The 25,227-nt window shown below is 39.8% G+C and overlaps 9 protein-coding genes across 13 annotated transcripts; 4 read left to right on the forward strand and 5 right to left on the reverse strand.

Moving 5' to 3' along the window:
- The first annotated feature begins 190 nt into the window (after positions 1-190).
- LOC115631076 lies at positions 191-7,455 on the forward strand. Of its 2 annotated transcripts, none has more exons than XM_030527721.1 (5): positions 191-307; positions 1,796-3,574; positions 3,908-4,182; positions 5,343-5,974; positions 6,036-7,455. In XM_030527721.1, exons 2-5 carry the CDS (start codon positions 1,865-1,867, stop codon positions 6,854-6,856), a joined length of 3,438 nt encoding a protein of 1,145 aa, XP_030383581.1. In that variant the 5' UTR covers positions 191-307; positions 1,796-1,864; the 3' UTR covers positions 6,857-7,455. The 2 variants fall into 2 exon arrangements, with proteins under 2 accessions (XP_030383581.1, XP_030383582.1); XM_030527722.1 differs by lacking the exon at positions 191-307 and adding an exon at positions 529-678.
- A 551-nt stretch (positions 7,456-8,006) lies between these two features.
- LOC115631793 (radial spoke head 1 homolog) lies at positions 8,007-9,308 on the reverse strand. The gene is made up of 2 exons (XM_030528631.1): positions 9,165-9,308; positions 8,007-9,110 (listed from the first exon to the last, which is right to left on the reverse strand). Exons 1-2 carry the CDS (start codon positions 9,237-9,239, stop codon positions 8,154-8,156), a joined length of 1,032 nt encoding a protein of 343 aa, XP_030384491.1. The 5' UTR covers positions 9,240-9,308; the 3' UTR covers positions 8,007-8,153.
- On the reverse strand, positions 9,281-13,759 carry LOC115631013 (UDP-N-acetylglucosamine--dolichyl-phosphate N-acetylglucosaminephosphotransferase). 2 transcript variants are annotated; one of them, XM_030527623.1, is made up of 6 exons: positions 13,450-13,759; positions 13,251-13,392; positions 12,985-13,198; positions 12,692-12,926; positions 9,838-9,850; positions 9,281-9,732 (listed from the first exon to the last, which is right to left on the reverse strand). In XM_030527623.1, exons 1-6 carry the CDS (start codon positions 13,593-13,595, stop codon positions 9,361-9,363), a joined length of 1,122 nt encoding a protein of 373 aa, XP_030383483.1. In that variant the 5' UTR covers positions 13,596-13,759; the 3' UTR covers positions 9,281-9,360. The 2 variants fall into 2 exon arrangements, with proteins under 2 accessions (XP_030383483.1, XP_030383482.1); XM_030527622.1 differs by having other exon boundaries at positions 9,281-9,850.
- On the forward strand, positions 10,425-12,332 carry LOC115631012 (beta-1,4-mannosyl-glycoprotein 4-beta-N-acetylglucosaminyltransferase). Of its 2 annotated transcripts, XM_030527621.1 has the most exons (2): positions 10,425-10,708; positions 10,763-12,332. In XM_030527621.1, exons 1-2 carry the CDS (start codon positions 10,619-10,621, stop codon positions 12,065-12,067), a joined length of 1,395 nt encoding a protein of 464 aa, XP_030383481.1. In that variant the 5' UTR covers positions 10,425-10,618; the 3' UTR covers positions 12,068-12,332. The 2 variants fall into 2 exon arrangements, with proteins under 2 accessions (XP_030383481.1, XP_030383480.1); XM_030527620.1 differs by having other exon boundaries at positions 10,426-12,332.
- A 193-nt stretch (positions 13,760-13,952) lies between the features above and the next one.
- Positions 13,953-15,778, reverse strand: LOC115631537 (sorting nexin-29). The gene has a single exon (XM_030528309.1). The coding sequence runs from the start codon at positions 15,666-15,668 to the stop codon at positions 14,094-14,096; it is 1,575 nt and encodes a 524-aa protein (XP_030384169.1). The 5' UTR covers positions 15,669-15,778; the 3' UTR covers positions 13,953-14,093.
- Positions 15,779-16,045: 267 nt separating this feature from the next.
- On the reverse strand, positions 16,046-17,197 carry LOC115631391 (intraflagellar transport protein 43 homolog). Its single transcript, XM_030528112.1, has 5 exons — positions 17,138-17,197; positions 16,706-16,968; positions 16,626-16,649; positions 16,446-16,568; positions 16,046-16,380 (listed from the first exon to the last, which is right to left on the reverse strand). The coding sequence occupies exons 1-5, from the start codon at positions 17,195-17,197 to the stop codon at positions 16,104-16,106; spliced, it is 747 nt and encodes a 248-aa protein (XP_030383972.1). The 3' UTR covers positions 16,046-16,103.
- A 560-nt stretch (positions 17,198-17,757) lies between these two features.
- LOC115631451 (PRKCA-binding protein) lies at positions 17,758-21,570 on the forward strand. Of its 2 annotated transcripts, none has more exons than XM_030528197.1 (3): positions 17,758-17,804; positions 18,952-19,063; positions 20,115-21,570. In XM_030528197.1, exons 1-3 carry the CDS (start codon positions 17,758-17,760, stop codon positions 21,477-21,479), a joined length of 1,524 nt encoding a protein of 507 aa, XP_030384057.1. In that variant the 3' UTR covers positions 21,480-21,570. The 2 variants fall into 2 exon arrangements, with proteins under 2 accessions (XP_030384057.1, XP_030384056.1); XM_030528196.1 differs by lacking the exon at positions 17,758-17,804 and adding an exon at positions 18,026-18,234 and having other exon boundaries at positions 20,115-21,569.
- Positions 18,926-20,002, reverse strand: LOC115631452. The gene has a single exon (XM_030528198.1). It carries the CDS (start codon positions 19,963-19,965, stop codon positions 19,159-19,161), a length of 807 nt encoding a protein of 268 aa, XP_030384058.1. The 5' UTR covers positions 19,966-20,002; the 3' UTR covers positions 18,926-19,158.
- Positions 21,571-22,206: 636 nt separating the features above from the next.
- Positions 22,207-25,103, forward strand: LOC115631558 (4F2 cell-surface antigen heavy chain-like). Its single transcript, XM_030528349.1, has 4 exons — positions 22,207-22,302; positions 22,865-23,224; positions 23,439-23,620; positions 23,768-25,103. The coding sequence occupies exons 2-4, from the start codon at positions 22,877-22,879 to the stop codon at positions 25,050-25,052; spliced, it is 1,815 nt and encodes a 604-aa protein (XP_030384209.1). The 5' UTR covers positions 22,207-22,302; positions 22,865-22,876; the 3' UTR covers positions 25,053-25,103.
- Positions 25,104-25,227: the final 124 nt, after the last annotated feature.

The following is a 25,227-nucleotide window of genomic DNA, read 5'->3' on the forward strand; positions in this document are numbered from 1 at the left end:
CATCTGTTTTCACAGTAAACGGTGGGTCGCCACCCACGAAAAGGGATCAATAAATATGGAAGTATGTACATAAAGCTCCACGAAGTAGTTACAAATCGAAAAAATAGTGTAAGAGATGAGAATATTTTGCGATATATCGTACTAAAAATTACTTAAGTTTTGAATATTAATATCGATACAGCCATATCGATATGCATCCCTACTCGGTTTCACGGTAGAGAAAAAACAAATAGCATAGGGATTTCGTTAAGTTACGGAAAATATAAATTAAAGTCCCTAAAAAGCATTAAAAATGTCATAAGCATTGGTAAGTGTGTTTGAGATTTTAAATTGGACATATCCATTAAATTGTTAAGGAGAAAAAAAGCAAAACCGCTGCCACTTGTACATATGTTGTATATATGTATGTACATACATATGTATAATTGTACAAGTGTGTGTACATACATAGGTGTTAGTGCAGTAAAAAGAACTGCTGGGCGACAAAGGGTAAAAAATATTGAGCTACTGCTTACTCCTAGGGAGGTTTGCTGGTCGACGTTCGAGAAGGATCCTATCTTAGGTTTCATAAGAGCTCTGCCTCTCTATCCTTAATCAGCAGCAATTTACAAGTTTAAAATCAAAATCGCAGTCGCTGCAAAAGTTTAGACCAACGTACGCAAAATATAAAATCTCAAGGTAAAGAAAGTGTTGAATGAATTATAAAAGCCACCATGAATGGCTTATAACTATCGTCCCCTATGCATTGCGCCCTGTTCAAGGACATACACATGTTTATCTATGTAGTTGTTATTTACTTGTGTATGTACCTACATTGTATATCTATTCACTAGCGGCTTTTGAAGAATTAATAGGGCTTGCACAGGTTTTTCTTTTTGGCTGTGGCAAAATGAATGCGCATGGAGTATATATACATATGTATGTGTTTGTTCGTCTGCTGTAAGAGCTATTTATATATTTTTCCATTTTCCCTTTTTAAAGCTGGTCTTATATTGATGTTTCATAAATATATTTTAAATGTGATTATGCAACTTTTGAGTTGTTTATAAAGCAGGACACAAGAGCACCTATGTTGCGTGTACAACATCCACACACTTACTTATATAGGAGTTTTGCTTTTGCCAGAAATTAAATAATTTATTTTGTCTATTTAATAACGTTTTTCTTTTATTTTGTGATTTTATTTTGCTTACTCGTTCTAATTAAATTATTAGCTTATTTTCAAAACTTGTACACACACCTGTACATACATATGTGTATGTATTCGCACTAAGTTGAGTTGGTTGCGTTTTCTTTGTCAGCCACATATTGAAACAGTTTTGGCCAATTTCTTTGCTTGTTAACTCAGCTGGTTTTCATAACATTACACCCCCAAGAAAAATACAGACATATATATAGTGTGTATGTAGATAAGAAAAATCAATGTGTGTGTCAGATATTACGTCTTATCAGTATAAACGGGTAGTACGACGTCACAAAAGTAATCATTTTGCAATAATAGGTCCCTTTTAAAGTATTTTTATTGGTTTGTTGGTGTAGGTTTGTTTATAAACAAAAAATGTAACGTAATGAATTGGAATTGAATTACTAAAGCTTTCCGCACGTGTACGATTGGTGGGATTTACGAGCTTCGCATACCCTTTTCAAGGTTCGTCTCACTGATTATATGTATGTATGTGCTTTCGAATGAAAATTATAAATAGATTCGCATGGGAACTTAATTAGAATTATAAATAGAGAAATAATTGCAAGAAATAAATAAATAATAAAAGAACCATTAAAATATTATTTTCAGATGTAATATGCCACTGCACAATGAGACAAATATAATGCCATATAAATTATTAAAATTACGCACGGAAAAATGGAAACAATATCGAAGATCTCCCTGATATTGACTCTAGCAGTTGTATGCCAGTCGTCGGCATTGTCTTTCGAGAATGCTGGCAAATGTAAACCGACGTTTGTCAGCACACATTTGCAGCCGATGCCTCCGCAGATCCAAACCAAAGTACCAACTCCGCGCAAGTGGCAGGAGCACGAGTTCTCCCTGCTGGGCTATAAGTTCTATTTGCCCTCCTTGGGTCCGGTAATGGAGGATGATGAAGACGAAGTTTTCCAGGACAGCGACTACTCTTTAAGTTGGGATGATAGCATGCATAAACTTTTTGTCAGACAGCAGACAACAGTGCCGCAGAGCGTCGAGCAATCGCTTGACGTTGACAATTTTTCGATTGAAGATGTGGCCTCAAAAATATTTCAAATCCACTGTGTAAACGTCAGCATTGAAGCCATCAACGCCGAACTACAAGCCTGGAATTATTCACATGTAACGCTGCAGCATTGCAATTATGTGGAGGATGGTAGTGGAGCGACATCGACGCACCTAAATCTGTCGCAAAAGGAGGATGTGCGGCGTCTGAAATGGTTGGATAGCAATTTAAACGATGAGCAGTTGTCGGAACTTTTTGGCGCTTATGCACAGAGCTTTGAGAACCTCCAACTGCTTGATTTGACTGATAATCATTTACAGTGCACACGTTGGGCCCGCCCACGCGCCATGCGCCGCCTCGAAGTACTTAAGCTAAGCCAAAATCGACTCTCCACGTGCGACAACTGCAGTCTCGTCGAGCTGAAGCACATTAATCATCTTCACGAGCTGCATTTGGATCGTAATCGCTTGCAGTCGCTGGCAACGCATTTCATCAGCCCACTTAGTGAGCTGAGAATGCTGAATTTAAGCGGCAATTTGTTGTCTCAATTGCTACGTAACACTTTCACGGGCGCCTTTCGACTGCAGCATTTGGATTTGTCCCGCAACCAGCTATTTAGCATCGACTCGAAAGCCTTTGAGCCGCTGCATGCCTTGAAATACTTGGATCTGAGTCGAAATCAGTTTAAACAGCTAGCTGATGGCATTTTTCAACAACAGCGGTCGCTTGCCATGCTCCGGATAGACGAAACGCCACTTGAACAGCTAGGAAATTGGATATCACGCGATGATGTCTCTCACGTGGATCCGTCGGTGCTGAAACGTTTGCGCTACTTATCGCTACAGCAAAACCCTCGACTCACGCAGCTGCCCAAAACACTGTTTGCGAATGCGCGCAATCTGCGGGTTCTGCTGCTGGCCGGGAATGGGCTTCGCCAGCTGCCCGGCGAAGTGGCACTGCTAGAACATCTGCAGCGACTTACAGTGCGCGGCAATCGACTGACTTCGCTTCCCGCCGCTCTTAAGGATCTCAGACAGCTGCGTTATCTAAGCATGCTGAACAACGACTACATTTGTGACTGCAAAATGCATTGGCTGTCCACTTGGCTGAGCTCTAATCACAGCATGTTGCGACGCAAGCGGGGCCATCACGTAAACGACACCTACGAGGATGCTAACGAGCTGATTGCATCGCTCAGATGCCAGTACGGCTATCCGGGCGACATGTTGCACGTCCTCCACACTTTAAACTGCACTGTGCCCGTCATAGTTGAGGCCTCGCAGCCCACCATGCACAGACTCCATTCAACGGCCAAGTTGGAGTGCGTAGTATCCGGGAATCCGGCTCCAGATATAATATGGGTATGTCGCTCAACGCTTTATTGAATGTTTTAAGAAATTATATATGTATAAATGAGCCCATTAAGAGCAAAGATAAGAAACAAAAAACCTGAGCTATTTCTCCTATCCGAAATAATAATAATTAGGGCTTTATGAGCTTAATTTGCGTACAAATTTAAAAGAAGGTTCTGAAAACAAAACTCTAACATAGTTTTTTGGAATTTTGGCATTTTGGCATTTAATTTTTTTTTTAGTAAAAAAATGCTGTTGGTTTTAAAAGCTTACCATAATTTTATAATACATTTTTATTCCTTTTCGGTGACCTACTCATCTCATTAAATATTCTTGTTACAGGTAACGCCACGAAACAAGATTTTGCGGCATCACGCCGATCCCGACAAACGACCCATTATCATCAATAGCCAGGAGCGCCAGCCCAGCAAGCTCGAGCTATTCGCGCTCACGGATCCAAGCAATCCGCAGCTGAATGTCAGCCAGCAACCTGCTGATGAGCGTGTCACAGTCGTTGAGAGCGGCTCCCTGCTGGTCCACAACATCTCTCGCAGCGATAGCGGTCTCTACACCTGCTACACCTTTAATATTATGGGCAATACTTCCGCAGGCATCAGGTAAGTCTCTCATCTCCATCTCCACTATGCTTTATGGCGATGGAACCTCTTTAGAATTTCCCGTGCCTATAGTTTTCAGATTTTTTTCTAATTAAGCCTCAAAACAGAGCAACTGTTATTCCACTTAGAAAACATCAAAGTTGTTCAATTGAAAGCTTGGATCTTAAAATTCTGGTTTTGCTTAATAATTATATGAGGCTTGATTAAAAAATTAACCGCATTTTGTGAGTGAAATTTGAAACAAGTTTTTAAAAATCAGGCATGCATTAAAACAAATGTTCATATTTATGAAATCATATTTATGAAAAGAACACAAAAAGCGGAAAAAATATTTTCGAATTCCGGCAATCCATTAAAAAAGTCAAATATGAGCCAACATTTGGGAAAAATTTAAATTTTGTGCGTCACAGCTTTCTAGTATTCAATTTTCGAGATGTGTTTTTATTACAAATTTGTTTTTCGATTCGTTAAGAATATTATCAAAGGGTGTAAGGGCATGCTAGATTTGTGCTAATGTGTGTAACACCTAGAGGGAGTCGTGGTAGACGCCACAAAGTATAAAAAATACATTTATTCTTCATTGCAAAGAGGGGATGTCATGATCCGTCTATATTTATAAATGTACGAATCTTGGAGGGTACGAGTGATAGAGTAACGTAAATTCGTGTACACATTTTCCCAAGCAGGACAAGTGTGTTTCATTTATTTAATACCCACCTCCCCCCACCCTCACCACCCAACCACCAGAGACTTTGGATTATAACTCCCATAATTGGAAATTCGTTTACAAATTTTGCAACTACAACCGTTTAGAGCTTAAGTGTCTAAGTGTCCTAAAAGGACAACCCGAAAGGAAGTTATAGCCGGAAACGTAATATCGACCCATGTTATCTGCTATGGTTCAAGTACGTACTGCACACATAAGCACAGACACAAACCCGAAATATAAAATGAATGCAATCACAACCTTACTTAAATATACTTACGTATGTATGTACGTACGACTTTGTTATTACTTTAATTTTATTACTTTTATTCAATTTAACTTAATTTGAACAATTCTAGCGAAAAAATATATCAATTTTATGATTAGGGTGCGCTTTTAAATTTCCCTTTGGCTAAGAAGCTAATTGATATTTCATTACTGAATATGTGTTTAGACTGTACATCGATCCCATTGTCTTCTATCGTGTCAAAATCGAGAGTTTACTGGCGGGCACAGCACTGGCCACCACATTCCTGCTACTCACCTTGCTGGTTCAAGGCCTAAGGAGCTGTATGGCCCGATTCAGTCTCTGCGATCGCTTCTATTGTTGTGCAAGCCGCAACAAAAAATCGGCCCGAGCTCGCCAAGTCTACGCCATGCTGGACAGCATTGAGAGCTACAAAAGCCTGCAACTGGAGCGGTTGCGCGAGAACTACACACAACAGGTACATCGGATACGCGAGAACTGCACCCAACAAGTGGAATGGATACAGAGCAGTTATACGTCACAGGCGAAGTACCTGAAGGAGTTTCGCGACATGGGCTCCAATCATCTGACCACGCTCAAGGATCAGTACTACGATCAGGTGAAGAAGGTGCGCGACTACTCGACCGGACAGCTAAGCTGGGTCAGAGAAAATTATGTCTTTCAGCGCAACAAGATACGCAAATTCAGTGCCCATCAGGTGCTGCGGCTGCGCGAAGGCTACAAATATCAGCAGCAGACTCTGAATAAGGTGCTGGAGAATCTTCCTAGTTTCTATTTTGAGAATTGTCGCGGTCGCTGCGAAGAGGATATAGTTGAGGGTAATGATCACCTACTCTTTTGCAATTGAAAAAAAATATATAATAAAACATTTTATTGCAGACATAGACTGCTACTTCAAGAGTCAAATGGCTGGCGTTGACTTTAATAACTCCAAAGATCTGAATATACAGAAAATTAAGTCTAGATTAGTCGCAAACAATTCGGCCAGCAGTGCTTCCATCTATTATACACCACCGGATGATGATGGACGGCGGCTCTCGCAGACATGCCTGCAAACATCGCCCATACACATAAACTATATTGACGAAAATCTGGATAATCAGAAGCTGGAACTGCACGACTTCAAGTTGGATCCGTTGCTGTTGCGACCCAAGGACATGGCAATGGCACTGATACTCGCTGACAGAAAAGACGACAACTATTTTGTAGACAAGATGCCGTGGAAGAACGTCAATATCGATCAATCCCCGGTTGACAGTGCCAGCAACTTGGAGTTAAATGAACTGAGAAATTCGAACGAGACGAGGAACTCAAAATCGTGTTCGGCTATTTATAAGATGTCCAAACAGCAGGACGGTAGCACTTTGCATGAACTATTAACGGAGGAAACGCCAAATCAGTTGTTGCGTCTCAATCCTGTCAATCAGACGTCGCTGATCGCACAGACGCATCCGCGCAAAGAGAAAATGAACATCATATTAGATGAGTGTGGCAAGGCCTCCTTATGCCGCGGATACGGTAGGGATAGTTTAGATCACGGCGAGGCTAGGAATTTGGAGGCAGCGAGCAGCACGCCGCCTTCCATTTCATTGGCTGGCTCCTCGTGTGATTCCAACAGCCTGGCGGATAATTGTGACAATTCTAACTGCTGTAACTCTGAGATTGCAATTTCTCTGACGACTACTGCTTCGGCTAACTAAAGATTAAACAAATACAAATGCCGGCAAGAGATTTTTTTTGTTAAAAATTCAATATGTATTCGATCGATGTCTGATTAAACGGACGTAGATTGTAGGTCCGAAAATCGCACTTTATTACAAATCGCATTACAAATAGACATTATTATTCAAATAAATGCTCAATTTGTAAATTGCTTTAATTGAAAAGGATAAATGCGTTACAAATATAGTGTAGTAGGCACTCAAGACATGGTTCTCCACTTCCCCCGTTTATATACATATTTAGGTGGCTAAAGTGCAGCTAATATACTTTGTTAAATAAGTTTATTATTCCTACAAATATATATATATATATATACATACATACATACAGGCATATGAGTATCGAAAATACAAATTGAATTGAGTACAGTCATTAGGAAAACACAATAATTTTAGCATTAATTAGTGAATTTTAAATCAAGTCAACTGCTGAATGAACATCGTAAACAAAAAGGGAATGAATAAGTGAATAAATGAAATGAAATGAGAGTCTTCATATTAAATTTCTATAAAAATTCAAGAAGTGCGCCCACGCGAAACTAAAAAGGTATCATTAAAATGTCAATAATACTTGAAAAGGAGCCCCATTTGTGATTTATTTGTATTACACACATGTTAATGCGTAAGATCGTAAGAAGAATATGTATTTTGAAATGAAAATAAGTTTTAAATCCAATTGAAATTTTATGCAAATCATAGTATGAATCTACAATAAAATATTTTCTACATCAGGATGTATATCAACAAATAAACGTCCATGATTGCGTATAAAGCATATTTCCTACTCGCCTTTGCACACATACATATTTCAAAATTCGTTTTCAATCTCGGTTCGGTTTTTGTAATTCACAGTTCATTTATAATTTGCGCATAAAAAGCAATCATTAATACATCAAATTATTGTTTTTTAAAATATTCTTGATAAAAGTACATTTTTGAGGGACTTTTTCCACTCGGAGGACTGGCACATGAATCGATTCTGGATTCACGAGATTCGTTCCAGCTGTCAAGTGTGGTGCTTCATTGCCAAAAATTAAAGTCAATTAAAACTGACAGCTGAAGTTGCTTATTTCAGTAATTTCTGTGCTTATCAGCGAACTGAGATATATAAAGATACAGCTAAGACCAATTGCGTGGAAATGTTTTATTTTTGTTGGTTTTTAGGCGCAGATTGTATTAATTTGACAGAACTAAATATTATTATTTTAAAAACCGGAAATCGTAACAAACTCTTGCATGCTTCTGTAAAAAAAACATGTTTCCGTTATATAGGAGCTTAAGTCTCCGGACATTCAGGCTGTTTAAGAATTTCGATGGCGCAAGGACTGGCATCGATCTTGCATGGTTCGCTGTCTGACTCAACTTCGCTGAGACTGTACTCGCACTCGCACGGGAAACACTCCATTTCGCCCTCCTCGCCTTCCACTTCCTCGCCTTCGCCGTAGTATGAGATCCTCTCCTCGCTGCGGATGCTCGGCACAGTAGACAACGAGCACACTGAGAGCTCCGAGTCGGATATGGGAAGCGGCACCGGCTCTTGTGGCAGCAGCGAATAGTCGTAAACGGCAATTTCTTGGGCGAACCAAAGAGTCGGCTGCAACGGCAATATATTACCTTCTTCGTCCTCGCCCTCGGCTTGAAGCTCCTCGCCAAACTCCTCGGCGGCACGCACAGCGCTAATATTTTGATTTGGCGAGAGGAAGTAGCCGAGGAGTAGATAGCGATTGTCAAAACTGAAGACGGCCGGGCCAACAGGGAAGAGTGTGTCCCAAATGCCGTGAAGTATGATGCACTTATCATCATTTCCAATATACAGCTCGAAGGGGCCCATGCGCACATTCGAGTTCCATGTGGACTTGAGGCGCACCGTCAGACAGCAGTTGTCGATGTTTGTGTTGAAACTATAAATGCCGACTCCATGGCGCATGCCCTTGTACCAGTCCCCCGAATAGGTATCCCCATTTACATAGTTATAGCGTCCCTTTCCATGCTTCAGATGCTTGCGCCAGTTCCCCTCGTATACGGAGCCGTCGGGATATATAAAGATGCCACGTCCGCAGCGCTTTCCGCACCGATACTGCCCATAGTAGCGGGCTCCACCTTTGAACACATAAAGGCCAATGCCATGGCGACGACCCTTCCGGTAATTGCCATCGTACTGATCTCCATTCGGCAAAATCGCCCAACCACGTCCGTGACGCTGACTGGCGGCATTTCGACCGCCTATGTAGAGCTGGAAAGATTTGTAAGTCTATAATTAAACGATGTTTCTGTAGGACAGTCTTACGCCTATGTTTGGTCCCTCATCCTCCTCGTCGGGAAAGGACAAGTCCGACTCTTCGGAGAATTCCGAAACACTCATGGTTGCGGCAAACCAAAAAATATATATACACACTTGTCTCACAATTTACACAAATTCGTATGAATGGGTACAATCTTTTATTAAAATATAATAAGACTTTTAAAGCTAAGGTAGGACTTCGTTATGTTTCATAAAAGTAATTAGCCAGCGGGTACCGTATGACGAAAGCTACTAAAGTGCACATCACCTGAACTCCCATCAGCATCTGAGTAACGACTCGTTCGTGTACGGGCCCGAAAACCACGAGAACAAAATTGATCAGTGTAAAATTATTGGTTATGACGCGTCCATCAGACTTCTCCTGCCAGCTAATGAGCCGCAGGGTACGGAACACTGTTACCATAACACGACCCAAAGTTCCCAGCTCCTTTGGGTGAAAGTCGGTGGTGCTGATGTGGAGCAGGTCCGTCTTAGCATCATATTTAGGCAGCCGATGTCGGGGGCAGGGCACAAAGTGGAAAAGCTGCGGCGTCGAGTACAGAAAATTGATAATCTGCGGCAGAAAGAAGAGCAGTAAGGTTTTACTGAAATGACCCAAAATGCCGACCACAGCAAAGGTCATGCCAGCAAAATAGCAAAAAGTGTCACCCACAAATACCTTGGATGGGTATCTGCAATAAAACAAGAAGATCAGTTAGTTATGGGTGTAAAGTAATTACAATTAGTGGGGCTATTTTGCAGTTAAATATGCATATACATTTTTTCAAAGAGCTTCTTTGATGATATGATTTAATATCTAAAGTTAATATGATTTAATATCTAAAGTTAATATGATTTAATATCTAAAGTTAAAGTATTTGGTGGAGTCTGAGTTGCAACTTTATAATATGATAGTGTTTGGTAGACTAATACTTCGCAACGCGAACACTTATTAGAGTTAACCAGAAAAACTAAAAGATGCAATGATCGCAGTAAAGCAATCACTTCTATGTTTTGCCATGTAGCTATGAATATATACATATGTAGCTATTTATATACATACATAAATTTACTTTTAAATTCCCGTTAACACGTTAAAACTCTAAAATTTTGTGAGTGTTGGTTTATCCAATATGTTATTTTTACAACACTGGGTGCGTTTCTTAGTGCTGTGCCACTAACTGTGCATAGCGTTTTTGACAGATCTGCAACAGCAACAACAATGTCAACGACAAAGTTACAGGGGTGGGAAATGTGAACAGCTGTCAGCCGGACGGTTGAATTAGTAAGCCATAATTGGGTGTGTTGAGATATACAGTAGATAGAAAAACGCTATCTCACATACATATCTTGGAAAAGTAGAATGTACAGAAAGAAGAAATTGCTTTTGAAATACAGTTCGGGCATAATGCACAAGAAAGTGCAATAAAAACAAGAAAGCAATAGCTTTTTAAGCACAAATGGCGCACAGTCTAGTCGTCGCTGGTGCCGGTTTGGGTCGTCTGGCTATAACAAAAAAATTAGTGCTCTGGTCCGTCCTGATCCTGCAGGTGAGCTTTATTGGTTTGGTGTGGCTGCTGCAAATGAGTAATGGTCGGGAGCAGCAGGGGAGCTACAATTTGGATTATACGGAGGCTGCAAAGGTAAATTTTGTTAGGGTGAGGAAATCGAAAACCACACTGCGACAAAGTCAGGGGCACTGTTCGCGTCTCGAAAACGTGAATCGCTATGAAAAGGACTTTTTTCAAATGAAAATAGATGTACTAAACCAGACAGCGGAGCTTGCAATGGCCAACTACATCGACCTGGAGCTGGCGCCAGAGGTGTGGTGCTTCCGTGAGGGCACACTGAACGAGAGCAGAACTCGCGACGATATGTACAACGACCTTCAGTTGCAGTCACAGCCTGCATGTAGGTGTGCGAGTGGTTGGCATAGTCGGGACTGTGGGCAGCCGGAAATAATTTGGCGTGCATTAATGACTCACAGCCGCGTTAGCAAGACCAGCTTGCCTATGCAACTGCGAGAGAAAGGCAGCCAAGGCTATAGTGGCGGCCAGTTGCGTCTTTACTATCTGTTGGAACTAGGCCCGTGGCAGCACCTTAGCTTGGAGCTCTTTGATTTGCAGCTGCGCACACTCATCGGCATTGTAGACTACTTTCTCGTATACTATGTGAGTGAGAACAGGGAACGTCTAAGCTATTTGGCGTTACAACGACGCCTGAGATCCATACTGGGCAGCAACGCAAATTATCTGTTGTATCAGTGCTTGATCAATTGCAGCAGTGCCGCCGCCTATGCTTACTTCTATCGCCAGCTCTGGGCTCAGTGCTCCGTGCAAATGCAGGCAAATGACTTGCTTCTTTACGGCGATGCCCAAACCGTTTATGCACCGGCGGCACTCAAATTCCTTAAGTATTATGCAGTAGACGTGCTGCCTCTGCGCTTCAGGCTGAAATACAACGTCTTTGGCTACTATTGGCAGCATCCGCAGCGCACAATTCTTCGAGGCGTTTTAAGTTCCTTAGTGCATCTGCACGGCGATCCACAGCGACTGCATAATCAGACCAGCTATACTTTGGGCGATCTGAATCATTATGGAGGCTGGACCTGTCAGCTCTGCTTTCCACCGGAACAAATCGTTCATTTTCTGCAGACATCCAAAATTAGGGATGTACGTTTGCCGGTAGGCACACGCGGAGCGACACACATTGATAGCAACTACATGCAAGGACTGATCTCGCAAGGTATCTATGTAGACGGCAGCACAAAACTATTGCGGATGCGACAGGAGGCAGAGAAATATTATGCACCCGAAGTGGCGCTTTCTAGTGGCAGCCAATACGCTCAGTTGCTGGTCAATATGTTTGAAATAGATGTGCTTAAGGACGTCCAGGAGGAGGACGATTAGGATGCGCTACATATTTAACATGTTTATCGACTGAGATTTTATAAAATTATTCTGTAATATTACTTAAGATATATCTAATTTTTCAAGTCAATATCTTTACAAGATTAAAAAATTCCGAAGGGCTCTACAGTTAAGTCTAAAAATGAACCAAAAGTTTATACCTATACCTAAGTGAATGTTTAAAATCTGTTTCCAATTGGTCTTTGAGTTGTTCCTCAATAAGAATATCTTACATCGCATACAGCCATTATTTAACTAACAAATCAATTGTTAAACAGGATTTATAATTATGAAAACCATGTATGTGTAAGTTTATCATTCAATAATTTATGTGCTATATAATTCTGCTAAGATTTTACAAGTATCGCTTTACACGAGTTTAAAAAATTTCAAATATTCAATAAGAAAAATATAGATGTATTGAATTCTGGCAATTGTCAATTTTAAAGATAAAAATCATATACTCGTGTAAAGTACGTATGTCGTTAAAAACTTTGAATCTTTGCAGACACAATATCTGTGATAAATAATAAAAAATTGTAATTGCAAACTAAAATAGGTCTCTTAATTTTCATTCTAAGCTAATCGGCACATTATTAAGTGTAATGTATGAGAGTTACTTACTTGTTAAATTTCCAAAGAGCCAATGAAGTGGCCAAAAACGGGAGCACAAAGTATATTGAAAACTTATGAGACTCGATTTGATGACCCAAACATAGCTCGGTTATGTTAAAGACTAGTATCGAGGCGGCAATTATCAAAGATTGGCCGACCTCTAAACCATTAATTCCAGCCAAAATATTGATGGCATTCGTGCAAAAAACTGCAAGCATGCCCATATAGACGTAATAGAATATGCCTGGAAAGAAACAAAAGCAATGGAGTCATTTTAAAAATAAGATCTGAGGATAACTTACCAATATTAACGGATTTTCCAAAAAATGCACGCGCGAAATGGGGCAGAATAATGGTTGTAGAGTTATAGTTCACATAATAGACCATAAGAAGGGGCAAAGTGGCAATTGTGGGGAGCAGTAGTTTGTGACGCCATCGGAGATCTAACACATCATCGGCAAACCCAAGGAAGATCATACAGCAGATAGACAGCAGGGCGGCAATCAGCTCCACAAACTGAAAAGAGCATTAGAAGCTGCTTTTTTACATGAATGTGACTAATATATACTTTGTCGTGTGGAAATGTTGCCGGTTTGCCGCCAGTCTCCACATCCATTGCTGCAGCTTCATCGAATGTGAATGGTATGGGTATAAAAAGAAATAATGATACAAGAAACACGCAGCCAATAAGCACACCATAAGATTCAGGTCTAGAAGATAAGATATTTATATTTCACTTAACATTTGTGGCAGTTGCCAGGACTTACACTTGTGGCTGATCTCTCTTACACAAGTCCTTGCCATACAGTCTGGCCTTCACGAACATGTCACGAAACCGTGGTATCATGCGGACAGTCATGAGGTAAGCACTGACCGATATCGCCGCATTAATAGCAATTACAATTGCAGACATTTTTCCGGCGACCGCTAACCAACTGCAGAGTCGAAAGCAATTGCACAAAATGAATAAATCTGAAGACTTTCGTAACCGCTGTGCTGCAGAAGAATGAACAGTGTGCTCGTTTCTTAATCTATGCTCAAGTCAGCCAATACACCTCGAAACATTTCCAATTACTCATAATATCACTCGCGAATAAGACAAGTACACGAAACCATAACATTAAACGGCTGATAGCTTAGGGCTGCCAAGTCAAGAACAAAATGTAGCAACCATAGGGTGCTGCCAATTCAGTTTTTTCCCGCCAGTTCTGGAGTTATTCGAAGGCAGAACTAAAGTGATTGAATTATGAGCATAACAAACGCCTGTATGTACCTTTAATATCATTTTTATAAAGCTCTTATCTTAATAATTAAGACATATAATACAAGTCAAACTTAATGTTTATATATGTATCAACAAAAACCACCAAAGTAAATACGATTAATATCGAGTCGAATTATTGTTATAGCATTACCGAAAAGTCTCTCTGAAAAACGGAAAGACTTTTTGCAAATCTTCTTTTGATTTGCATGCTTCGACTAGAGGTAAAGTTTCCAGTAGATTCAATAAATAGATTTGTAACTGCTGTCGACGTTCCTCCACAAAAACGAGATTCATATTGCCAAAATGTTTCTTCCTCGGAAATTCAATGGCTGCGATGCTGGGATGCGTGCGCAGCAATGATTTGTGTAACTTGTAGAACTCGCGATAGCGTCTGAACAGAGTCCAATGCTCCAAACGCTGCCGCATTGTGATGTTTATTTCGTAGGTGTAGTATGCGCTAGATCGTTGAGGTTTAATAAGTTTAACTTGTGGAATGGTAATAAGAAAGTTGGCCAGAAACGATGATGTCGGATCGATTCCGGTAGCGTTAAACTGCAATGTAAGACGTCGCACCAGTTGGCGATTTTGCAGGCTGAGCTCAGCCACGCGCGTCTCGAGCAAGGCGCAGCGATCAGTAAGTACGCCAAGTTGTTGTTCCAATGCGGTAATCTGCTGACTTTCCGTGCAGTTTGTCAAAGAAGATGATTTGCTGTATTGCGACGAAGTATCACTGCGTTCCTCATAGAGTTCGTCATCGCCGGCGTCGTTGGCCACTGCGCCGGAGTTCTTTGTCTGTTCTTCGCTAGCTGGGTAAACTTCCGGCAAAGGTGTATTTAGAAACTCTAGCTCAGGCTCAATGGGATCACAGGGAGTAGTATATGCTGAAGTGTATGGTATTCTTTGCTCAATAGCGTTGTCGCTGACTGTTAGCTGTTCAACTTTTGTATTGATGGCACTCAATAGGTCCTCAGTTGAGTTACCGCCCGCAATGGGTCGCTCTATAGCGCCAACTGTTCGCTTTTGCGTGCGCGTTGCGACAGGTACTGGATTCGGCGCATAAATAATTGGCTCATCCTTTACAGGGGCGCTGGAGGGCATGCGCTTGGGAGCATTAAGTTCGGTTGTATCCACATTCAGCGCAAAGAGTACATCTTTTAGGCTGTCGAGAATTTCTGGTAGTTTTCTAACAGCTTCCTCATTTAGCAACAGTGACCATGGAGTGAAATAGCGATGCAACAACGCTTCGTCACTTAACCAGGTAAGCACATGATTCTGAAGTCGCTTTTCATTTAGGGACGCTCTTATAAAGGCACGTCCACGCCCCTGTTTGGTCCATATCTGATTCAACTGTTCGTATCGCTGCCGCTCGTGGGGTGTTAGTTGGGTCTGGCAAAAGTCCCAAAAGCTTGAATCGTTGTTGTTGTTTCTGCTCCCACTTACTCCTGTCACAATTTCATGCATATTCTGCAGAATACTCGCCGCTGTCAACGTATTAGCTCCAGGCTGCTGACGCAAGCCATAGCTAAATGTTTGCTCCAAAGCCTCGCACAGCTCTTGCACGTTATCATCCTGATCCGTTGCCAACTCACGCTTGCCACTGTAGGTCTGACTAGTTAGTTGGGCGCTTTGCTGAAGCCTTTGAAAAATGTCCTCCCTTCGTTGCCCAAATGTACTGCCACTTAGAGAGGCCCGCGTAGGCTCTGGTAATGCGTTCTCCGGCATTTCTCTTTTTATGAAATTACGTTATAAGAATATCCATGTGATTGTAACACTGATATCATCGCGTGATTCAGATTTGTGCTTAAATTTTCCAGATCAGTTGGAATAGGGTAAAAAGATGTTGTATTACGAATTGTTTGCAAAAACTCTAAGTGTATCAGAGACTTGTTCGATTCGATAGATTAGCATCGATATGCAAACGATTTTGAAGTGTTGGTTAGCGCGTTCGCATGCGCGGATATTTGGAACAATTGACTAACACAACACCTTAACAGTAATAGGAATTAAACGAGTTTGTGCTGGCTTTCACTATTTTAATTATATTTTAATGCGATATTCCTAAAGGGTACTTCGGTTTTTTCACCATTAAAAATGCCTATTTTAGCGTTATCATCCTTAAAAAATTCTGTAAAAAATATTAATTTCGCAAATTAAGTTTTATTTGTTTTTAGAAGTCGGCGGAACTTCATCTGGTCCAATTTCTATTTTCTGTAAGACGCCAGCATTGGCACTTTTGTCAGAGTTTATTTCCGCTGTGACTTCCGTGAAAAGTTTTTCCCACTCCCAGACCTCATCACGTTCTTCCAAATTTTCTTGCGATTGCAAACATCGAGTCAATATGGACAGATCGACATCTTCGATGGCTGAAAAAGCGTTCTGTGACAATAGGTCCGAGTTTAGTTCCTTCAATGTAACGACGCGATTGCTGCTTATTCTAGTAAAAGTTGAATTTATAAAAAAAAAACAAATCATTACCAGCCTTATATATGGAATTCTTACGTGGGAGGCTCAGCTACTTCGTTATACAGTATTTCATCCTTAACATCTTCTAAATCGGGAATAATCGGTATATCATCTGTGGGAATCGAGCTTGTTGTTGGTCTAGTCTGCTGAAAGCGCTCGCTAATTTAATGAAATGTAAACGCAAACTTTATGGTAAACAAAACTCAATAAACTTACTCATCAAACGAATTTTTCTTTGACCTGTAAAACAAGTATATAGTAGTACTTATACATTTAATATGAACCGATCCGTCTACCTTAGACTCTTCAACCCATTATCGGCCCAGCCTCCTGATATCCTCCTCATTGGCGGGCGATTGGAAATCAATTCATTGTTGTTTGAGGCCGGTGTTGTCGTTGTGCTCATAATACCATTCTGAACATTCAAGGTGATATCAATTGAGACATCGTTGTTGTGCACATTCGCTGAAGTAGCCAAGCCAGTTGAGGCGGTACTGGAGCTGGGCTCATCTTTGGATAAGTCGCGACTTTTTGAGCGGCGACCTTTTCGCGCCGTTGTCTATTGGTGATTTAAAAGATAGTAAATACATTTGTATACGAAAATAACTTTGGCTATATCGCATATTTGCCTTTCGAATTGCCATTTTCAGATCTTCCCAATCCATTTTTATTTACTTGTTGTGCCTCTTGTGTTGCTTAGCAACAAGTTTAAGTCGAAAAGTATTCACAATAGACAATTCAGGTGTTGCAGGTAAGCTAATGGACGTTGCTATAAGCAGTGTTGCCATTCTGTAAAAAGGGCTGCAAAACGTTCAATCTTGTCTATTGTGTACTTAAGAAGGATTATATTTACTATTGTTTTATTACTTGCTTACAGACACGCACCACGCCCTAAAATACCTGTAGTCTACAATCACTTTATGAAAAACAAATAAAATACTTCCCCTAAAATTTAAAACACTTTATTCAGTTCAGTTACTCTATTACTCTTATAATTAACACAACTGTTGCTTCTTTTCTGTAACTGTCAGCCCTAGGGATCTATTATAAGTGCATTTTAAACTAACACTGCATCATTTTGTTTTTATATTTTAGAATATATAATAGACAAAATCGTAATTCCAATTTAAGCTTAAATAGTGTAATTTCATTTTTCAATATAAGGCTGTATTGGACATTTATAAGACTTTTTATGTTGCCTTAGCAAAGACATTCACCACGTTTCACCATTTCGTTAGAAGCCCGCATATCTGCACAGTCGATATTTTGTTAAATCGTGTTTTGTATATAAAGCCTGATATTCCAGAAGGGCAAAAATTGTTAATAATACAATTTACAATTGAGAAAAATGCTGAATGACACAGAAGATGATTTTTTATTCGAGGAAGATAAGATGTGAGTAAAATAAACAATTATTGGTTGCTGTATACAATATTTCTGCCATATGCTAAAAATCAATAATTTGGCTCTAGTTTAATTCTGCCGTACATTTATATTTACATTGTTTTGTAAATGTGCAAAAATAAGAGGGTTTCTACTTCATGTCTTATTACTCTTAAATGAAGGGTGTTCAAGCGACCGACTTCGTTGAGTAAGTACAGAAATTCCCTAATTTGTGAAATGCCAAAAGTGTTTTAGAAAAGTAAAACCAAAACCAACTTTGCGAGTTTATCAGAGGTCCAATGGATGTCTTTAGCAATATAAGCTCCTGCTCCGACGCCCAGTCTGTCGAAATCGAGACATCTGTCACCTGCTCCGGATTAAATCTGACTGCAGACCATTATGAAATAGAGCTTCTGCGGCAGAAATTTGAGTTAGACCGTTTGTAAGTGCACTTTTTGCTACAAAGTCTGTAGTATTTAAAAATGTAAACTTTGAAACTAGTACATCATGTAATTCCCCACAAGAAACCAATTTCCTGAAGTAATAAAATTACTACCTAATGCTAGATAGCAAATTAATATCGTTATCAAAATAATTAGCTGCTAATTCGGTTGTCGAGACGGGTGAGGCTTCTTAATTTCTATATATTTCTATAAAAATATTTTGTTTCCCCTTAACATACAAAAAATTATTCATAATACGCTGAATTACAAATAATAATGAATAATATTAAAAAGAGTGGCTTTTATTATATAAATTATTTAATAATGAGTGCATCCTCTTCGCTTCTGACACTTAAGCAACGCCACACCATTCTCATACGAAACACTTAAGTAATGTAAGTGTTTAAAAATGTAGAAGCACGCTGCTTTTAAATAATATGAGTTTGTTTCGAACTCGATTAGATTTTTAGTGTAAATACAATATACATATCACGTAGTCTTAGCAAAAAATGCCGTAATGCCCTTGCTAGATCTGATATTAGGCCTATTCAGAGAGTTCCATTCATACATGTAAGTATATATGTATGTACATTACATATATACATATGTACTCGTATATAGACTTGAGCTTATTGTAGATTTATTGAAGAGTTCCTCGGCGTTTTATTATTGAAATATAAATGTGTAAAATAGTTTGTTCTTTTTAATTTTAACAGGGGGATGACCGTCACCACCAATGCCGTTGTCATTCAAAAGGATCAGAGCAATCTAATTGGGATCAGCATAGGGGGCGGTGCTCCAATGTGTCCTTGCCTCTATATTGTACAGGTAAGAAGCGTCATTCTTGCCATTTCAAAGGCAAAGTTTATTTGAAAATATAGAGACATGCGATAAGTATAGGTATGATGGACCGGACGGGACGTTCACATTGCGGAAATGCGCTTCCACGGGTTAGGCCGTGCCTTGAACTCTGTCAATTTTCGTAGTTGCAGGTACTCCTCGTGATTCTGCCTTGCCAGCTCCAGCGCCTCCAGCCGCAAACGCATTTCAAGATCATGTTTGGCTCTCGCATTGAATTGTTTGCGTATCTCGGCCCGTTCACCGCATCGGAGCTGAAACGGCTTTGGCTCGATTATGGTTGACTCGTACTTGGGCAGAAATGGTTCTCGGCGCATATATGCTGTCGAATTGAAGATTATCTTTGGTCTGCGCATCATCTCGCGTTCGTTATCGCGCCGCATCAGCTCCAGTTTCTTGCTGGATTCTATTGACTTGACCAGAGTCTGCGGAGTGATTGGAACAGTGATGGAATTCCCCGAGTTCGAGCTGCGACTTTTTTCCAATCTTTTGTGCAGCCGACTGAAGTTTGGCACAGGCTTGAAATGAAATTCCCATTGTTTCCGCTGTTGCTGCCTAAGTCGTCGGCTGAGCTGTGCTTTGTGTCGCTTATATATCTCCTGAAATTTAAGAACGTTGGGTACCTTTGGTGAGAGGACTCTCTTTAATTTTTTGCCCTTAGTCCGGTCCAGACCAGCCTGCGTACGACAGAGTCGGGCATCGTGCTCATGGAGCACAGCTCTTAGCTTGCTGTCTATTTTATCACAGCGGGAACGCGTCGCTGTGGCTTTCGTTGGTGGCACTGGCACTTGAGATTCACGGTCTTGCGTTCTTAGTGTACTGATTGGCTCTTTGCAGAAGTCCACATCGACCCATTTATACCAATTGCCCATAACGCCGTTCGTTTGCCGCCAATTTGCAAATAAATTTTTATTGAAATAGCATCACCTGAATTTTAAGAGCAGTGCCGAAATTCATAATTTTATAAAAATAACACCTTGACTACTACTTTTGAGTAACAAAAGTGCTTACTCTGTTCCAGGTGTTTGATGGCACGCCAGCAGCCCGGGAGGGTTCATTGCAGTCCGGTGACGAACTCTTGGCCGTCAATTCCGTCAGCGTAAAGGGAAAAACGAAGGTGGAGGTGGCCAAGATGATTCAAACGGCCACCGATGAAGTAACCATTCATTACAACAAACTGCACGCCGATCCTAAGCAGGGAAAGTCCCTCGATATAATACTAAAGAAGCTAAAACATCGCATTGTAGATAGTATGTCGAGTAATACAGCCGATACCCTGGGCCTATCCCGCGCCATACTCTGCAACGATTCTTTGGTCAAACGCCTCGAGGAGTTGCAGGGTACAGAGCTGATGTATAAGGGCCTGGTGGAGCACGCACGTCGCATGCTGAAGGCCTACTATGATCTCTTGCAAATATACAAGTCCTTCGGCGACTGCTTCACACAGATTTCAGCGCGGGAGCCGCAACAACGAGCCTCCGAAGCGTTCCGCACCTTCGGCGAATTTCATCGAAATCTAGAAAAGGATGGTCTGGCCATAATAAAGCTTATTCAACCGGTATTGGCAGACTTGGGCACATACCTGAACAAGGCTATTCCGGACACGAAACTGACAGTGCGGCGATATGCGGACGCAAAATTCACTTACTTATCCTACTGCCTTAAAGTTAAGGAGATGGATGATGAGGAGCACGGCTTCGCAGCCCTACAGGAGCCATTATATCGGGTGGAAACGGGCAATTATGAATACCGGCTAATACTGCGATGCCGGCAAGATGCGCGAAGCAAGTTTGCCAGAATGCGCACTGATGTCCTCGAGAAAATGGAGCTGCTAGAATGCAAACATGCCATGGATCTGAATAAGCAGCTGCGTAGCCTGCTTAATAGTTTGGCTGAGCTCCACAGATCTGTGGTGGAACGGTTGGGCTGTCTACCGCCGTTGTTTCCCATCGAAGTCGACTTTAAAGAAACAGATTTTCAATACAAATCGAGCACCTTAAAGCCACAAGAGCTGGACGACGATGAAGTTGAGGCTACCCAGACTTCTGCGAATCTGGTTTATGGCCTCGAAGCCGTTGAGCAGCCAGCTCCCATTATTACTGTCGATGCAAAGGCCATTCATGAATCAAACCAAAGTCAAGTCCTTGACGCCACATCTGAATCGAATGTTGAAAATACGACACTATTAAAGGAGTTAGATATATTCGATGTTGATTTGCTGTCTAACCCCGAAACGGTGAGCAAGCCAACGGAGTTAGTATCAACGGCACAAAATGGTGCTTACGATTTCGACTTGTTTTTGAATCAGAATGGTGTGACAACATCTCAGCTTGAACAGTATCTTATGACCACAAACGCGCAAGAGACAGATCTGCTCTTGCAATAGCCAGATTGTACATACATACATACATATATACAAAACGAAACTAATAAAGTGCTATGTCAAAAGAATTTGTATTATACTTGTATGTACATATTAGCGATTTAACGGAACTCGTCGTCGCGGTAGATTTACCTATAGCTTAAATGCTTCAGCTTTAATAAATATAATGCACATATAATGCATGTGTGCAAAATTTTGTGTCTCTAGCCTTTATCGTCTCTGAGATCTAGGTGTTCATACGAAGGGAAAGACATGGCTGAATCGATTCGGCCTCCAATGCTAATCAAAAATACATGTATGTATGTATATGAATACTTTGTGTGGGGTCGGAAATGAATTGTTCTCTCTGTTAGAATTTTTACTTTGGACAAACCTAATATATCCATGTACCTTTTAGATATACATACATATGTACAATATGTATGTATATTCAGTGGCATGAATGAAGTCCTCCTCAAATTTGATTAACATCTACGAGAATAGGAAGCAGCAGAGAGCTAAAGCAGTTCCGTTCGAAATTTGAAAATAAATACTATAAATAAATATTATAGACGTTATAAGTTTTTATGTATTTCTCATTTGTTTTATTTCAAAGTATACATGTTATTCAAATTAGACGCTTTTTTAATATATTTATTAGTATATATCGATATAAGATTGCGATGCAATAGATGCCTACTCCAATGCGAATACATTTTTCGATAATCGAAAATAAACTCGATGTCTATAAAAAGCGCACGCGCACTGCTTAATTGTTCGATTCGGGTGTAAATTATTCACCGCATTACGAGTAATATAACAACGTACGAGGGATCAAAAAGATAAAGTAAGTTGGGTACATACTGGTGATAATAAAAGGGAACATGTACGCTTTATTACATATAAGTGATTAGAAGGCTTTTGGCAGCCCAATAGAGTGTAGATATGTATGTATCTACTACATGTTACATATAATTTTATTAAATACTTTTTGTGCATATATACATAGATACACATGAGTATCTTTTGACACAATGCAAGTATAAATATGGATAAAAATGTGCGTGTTTATTTAAATTGGAGTTTCGTGTTCATGTCTTAATAAATTATAATTGAATTCAAATAACGATATTTATAGTTCTATCAAAATTTATAATTTCTTAGGCATGTGTGAATGTATATAAATATGTACATATAAGTATAAACATACATATCTACACAACCAACAACAAGAGAGAATATTATAGTCGAGCTAGCCTGACCGTGAAATACTGTAATAGGGTTTTTAACGGCAGGCTAAGTCGATCATAATATTCTATTTGTAAACAATAATTTTGCCATATTTCAATCTTTAAAGTCTTTTAATGTGCAGGAAATTTCATAAAATAAAACATATTTATGTTTTTTAGAATTTATATCATATGGAAAACATGGGACTATCAACGAACCCATCTTTTTTAGATGTGGAATTATCACAAACACTTATTACATCACCTTCCATATCAACACTTATGCATGATGAAGAAGCCTCTATATGTCCATTACTTTCAAATAATAACATTTCGGGACCGTTGGAAATGTCCCACCCACTAAGTGCAAATTGCACAAGTAAAGATGTTTCTTTATCCAATGCAAACTTTAAAGCTGAAACGAGTTCATCTGGTAGTAGCACTGGACTTGCAATGGATGCTTCAGAATCTCCGTCGACAAATCTCTTCAACAAAACAAATTATCAAAACTTGCAAAATACCAATGTCAGCAGTGATCAGGTAGGTGCTAGTTATATGATTGTGGAAAAGATAAGTACATACATGTAAGGAAAAACCTAAATCAATTAAAATTGGCGCTATTGGTCGCTCGAGCCGGCCAACATTTATCGAAATGTTTTTATTTTTTAGATTCGTTTATGACTCGTTATGATTCGTTAGACAAACCTTGTTATGTTGTATATTGGGTCTGACTTCTTCTGGGTTTCTTTTCTAGGAATCAAGCCGTCAATACATACGTGGAAATATGCATCATTCTGAAGAAGCTCCATTGTTTGTGTCGTGGAACTGGCCTTTAATACGAAAATTCACACTTTTCATATTTTTATCTGCGTTGTTAGCCATGTGCTCGGTTGTTGTCGCCAAAATTGCACAATTACCAAAAACGTGCAATCCAAAGTATGTATTAACCAATAGGTGTATTACCTTCTTTCCAGTTTTCCTATATACAATTTGAAATCTTTCAATATTTTATATACCGAAAACGGAATTGGGTAGAATATTTTGTAATTTAATTTACTAATGGCATTCTTAATTTGTTTACAGGACGGCATGGTATCGAGGAAGTGTGTTTTATGAAATATTTCCTGCAAGCTTTCAAGACTCCGATAATGATGGCATTGGCGACATAGGTGGCATACTGAATCGCATGGATTATTTGGCCTCTTTAGGTGTCTCTGCGGTGCGGCTTAATTCTATCTTTGACTCGGCACACTACCCGGATGACTATGATAATCCTACATCTATTACTAGAATAAGCTCAGTAATTGGGAAAGTAACCGACATTAAGAACTTAGCAAATGCCTTGCATCAGAACAATATGAAGCTTATATTAGATTTACCACTTCGCCAAGTGATCACTAAAGGAATCTCTAATGAGGGAAACTTTAACGATTTGATCAATGGTGCACTTATTCAGTGGATCAGCCATGGAGTGGACGGCTTTTATCTTAAGGGGCTGGACAAATTTGCAAGTAATTTTATGCTAGGAAATCACTTAGCATTATGGAAACGAAATATTGGGTCAAATGTTGTTCTAATGGTTGAAGAGTCTACATTCATGAACAAATCATATGCAGAAATAGCCGACATTTCCAATTATATTGATTTAGTCGACATTCGTCTTAATGTAGGAAGTGGTGCAAAGGCTATAGATCAACGAATAAAATATATACTTACCCAATTATTACCCCCTAAAGAAGATGGTGCATGGGCCCACTGGTCCATTGGAGGTGTGGATTCATTTAATCGGATCTCCCAAGTAGCAGATAGTCCGAAATTCGCACTGGCTACCACAATTATGCAGCTAATGCTGCCTGGTACTCCAAGCATATTTTATGGTGATGAAATTGCCATTGAAAGTGCTTTATATCCAAATAATGAACGCAATGACATGAAACATCTGCACCATTTGGTTCCAATGGCTTGGCCCAATGCAACACATCAATTTACAAGTTACCACACTTTGCCGTGGATTTCGGAGACGTCTTCTTATAATTTTGAGTATTCAAAATTAATTGCTAAAATGATCTCTTTGCGGGATCATTCTCCTTCCTTATATAAGAATGTCATCTGCAAACAAAATACTAAATTACCAAATACTCAAATACACCACAGCAATGACGACATTATAATGATAGAACGCAGCTACCCACGAAGGAATTCATTTGTATCCATTACTAACCTAAAAGGGAAAAATGTTACATTAGACTTGACATCACTTTTCTACAGTGGCAATCAAATGCTTACAGAAAACGAAGGTGAAAAAATTTATTTCAATAGTTTAGAGATTCTCCCTCTCGAGACTATTGTAGTCAAATTAGATAAGTAAGATAACATTTCTAACAAAATTGTGTTATTTTATAATTACAAAAAAAAAAAATAAAAGGACCCACCATTTATGCGATGCATAAATTTCTTAAATTTTTTAAAGAGACATACTTTTTTTCATTTTGCAGGCGCATGTATTCGCATTGTTAATATTTTATTAACGCCAATATTATGAA

The sequence above is a fragment of the Scaptodrosophila lebanonensis genome, unplaced genomic scaffold (assembly GCF_003285725.1).
Source record: "Scaptodrosophila lebanonensis strain 11010-0011.00,11010-0021.00 unplaced genomic scaffold, SlebRS2 tig00001412-arrow-pilon, whole genome shotgun sequence".
Taxonomy (NCBI): Eukaryota; Metazoa; Arthropoda; class Insecta; order Diptera; family Drosophilidae; genus Scaptodrosophila; species Scaptodrosophila lebanonensis.

Coding starts and splice junctions, on each gene's coding strand:
- LOC115631076 (XM_030527721.1), top strand. CDS start 1,865: ATGGAAACAATATCGAAGATCTCCCTGATATTGACTCTAGCAGTTGTA. Junction 4,183..5,342: donor AATACTTCCGCAGGCATCAG/GTAAGTCTCTCA, acceptor ATATGTGTTTAG/ACTGTACATCGATCCCATTG. Junction 5,975..6,035: donor CGAAGAGGATATAGTTGAGG/GTAATGATCACC, acceptor ATTTTATTGCAG/ACATAGACTGCTACTTCAAG.
- LOC115631793 (XM_030528631.1), bottom strand. CDS start 9,239: ATGAGTGTTTCGGAATTCTCCGAAGAGTCGGACTTGTCCTTTCCCGAC. Junction 9,111..9,164: donor ATGAGGGACCAAACATAGGC/GTAAGACTGTCC, acceptor AAATCTTTCCAG/CTCTACATAGGCGGTCGAAA.
- LOC115631012 (XM_030527620.1), top strand. CDS start 10,619: ATGGCGCACAGTCTAGTCGTCGCTGGTGCCGGTTTGGGTCGTCTGGCT.
- LOC115631013 (XM_030527622.1), bottom strand. CDS start 13,595: ATGTCTGCAATTGTAATTGCTATTAATGCGGCGATATCGGTCAGTGCT. Junction 13,393..13,449: donor AAGAGAGATCAGCCACAAGT/GTAAGTCCTGGC, acceptor CTTATCTTCTAG/ACCTGAATCTTATGGTGTGC. Junction 13,199..13,250: donor CAACATTTCCACACGACAAA/GTATATATTAGT, acceptor TGCTCTTTTCAG/TTTGTGGAGCTGATTGCCGC.
- LOC115631537 (XM_030528309.1), bottom strand. CDS start 15,668: ATGCCGGAGAACGCATTACCAGAGCCTACGCGGGCCTCTCTAAGTGGC.
- LOC115631391 (XM_030528112.1), bottom strand. CDS start 17,197: ATGGCAACACTGCTTATAGCAACGTCCATTAGCTTACCTGCAACACCT. Junction 16,650..16,705: donor AATGGGTTGAAGAGTCTAAG/GTAGACGGATCG, acceptor CTTGTTTTACAG/GTCAAAGAAAAATTCGTTTG. Junction 16,569..16,625: donor AAGAAAAATTCGTTTGATGA/GTAAGTTTATTG, acceptor TCATTAAATTAG/CGAGCGCTTTCAGCAGACTA.
- LOC115631451 (XM_030528196.1), top strand. CDS start 18,092: ATGGATGTCTTTAGCAATATAAGCTCCTGCTCCGACGCCCAGTCTGTC. Junction 18,235..18,951: donor AAATTTGAGTTAGACCGTTT/GTAAGTGCACTT, acceptor TAATTTTAACAG/GGGGATGACCGTCACCACCA. Junction 19,064..20,114: donor CTTGCCTCTATATTGTACAG/GTAAGAAGCGTC, acceptor ACTCTGTTCCAG/GTGTTTGATGGCACGCCAGC.
- LOC115631452 (XM_030528198.1), bottom strand. CDS start 19,965: ATGGGCAATTGGTATAAATGGGTCGATGTGGACTTCTGCAAAGAGCCA.
- LOC115631558 (XM_030528349.1), top strand. CDS start 22,877: ATGGAAAACATGGGACTATCAACGAACCCATCTTTTTTAGATGTGGAA. Junction 23,225..23,438: donor CCAATGTCAGCAGTGATCAG/GTAGGTGCTAGT, acceptor TTTCTTTTCTAG/GAATCAAGCCGTCAATACAT. Junction 23,621..23,767: donor CCAAAAACGTGCAATCCAAA/GTATGTATTAAC, acceptor ATTTGTTTACAG/GACGGCATGGTATCGAGGAA.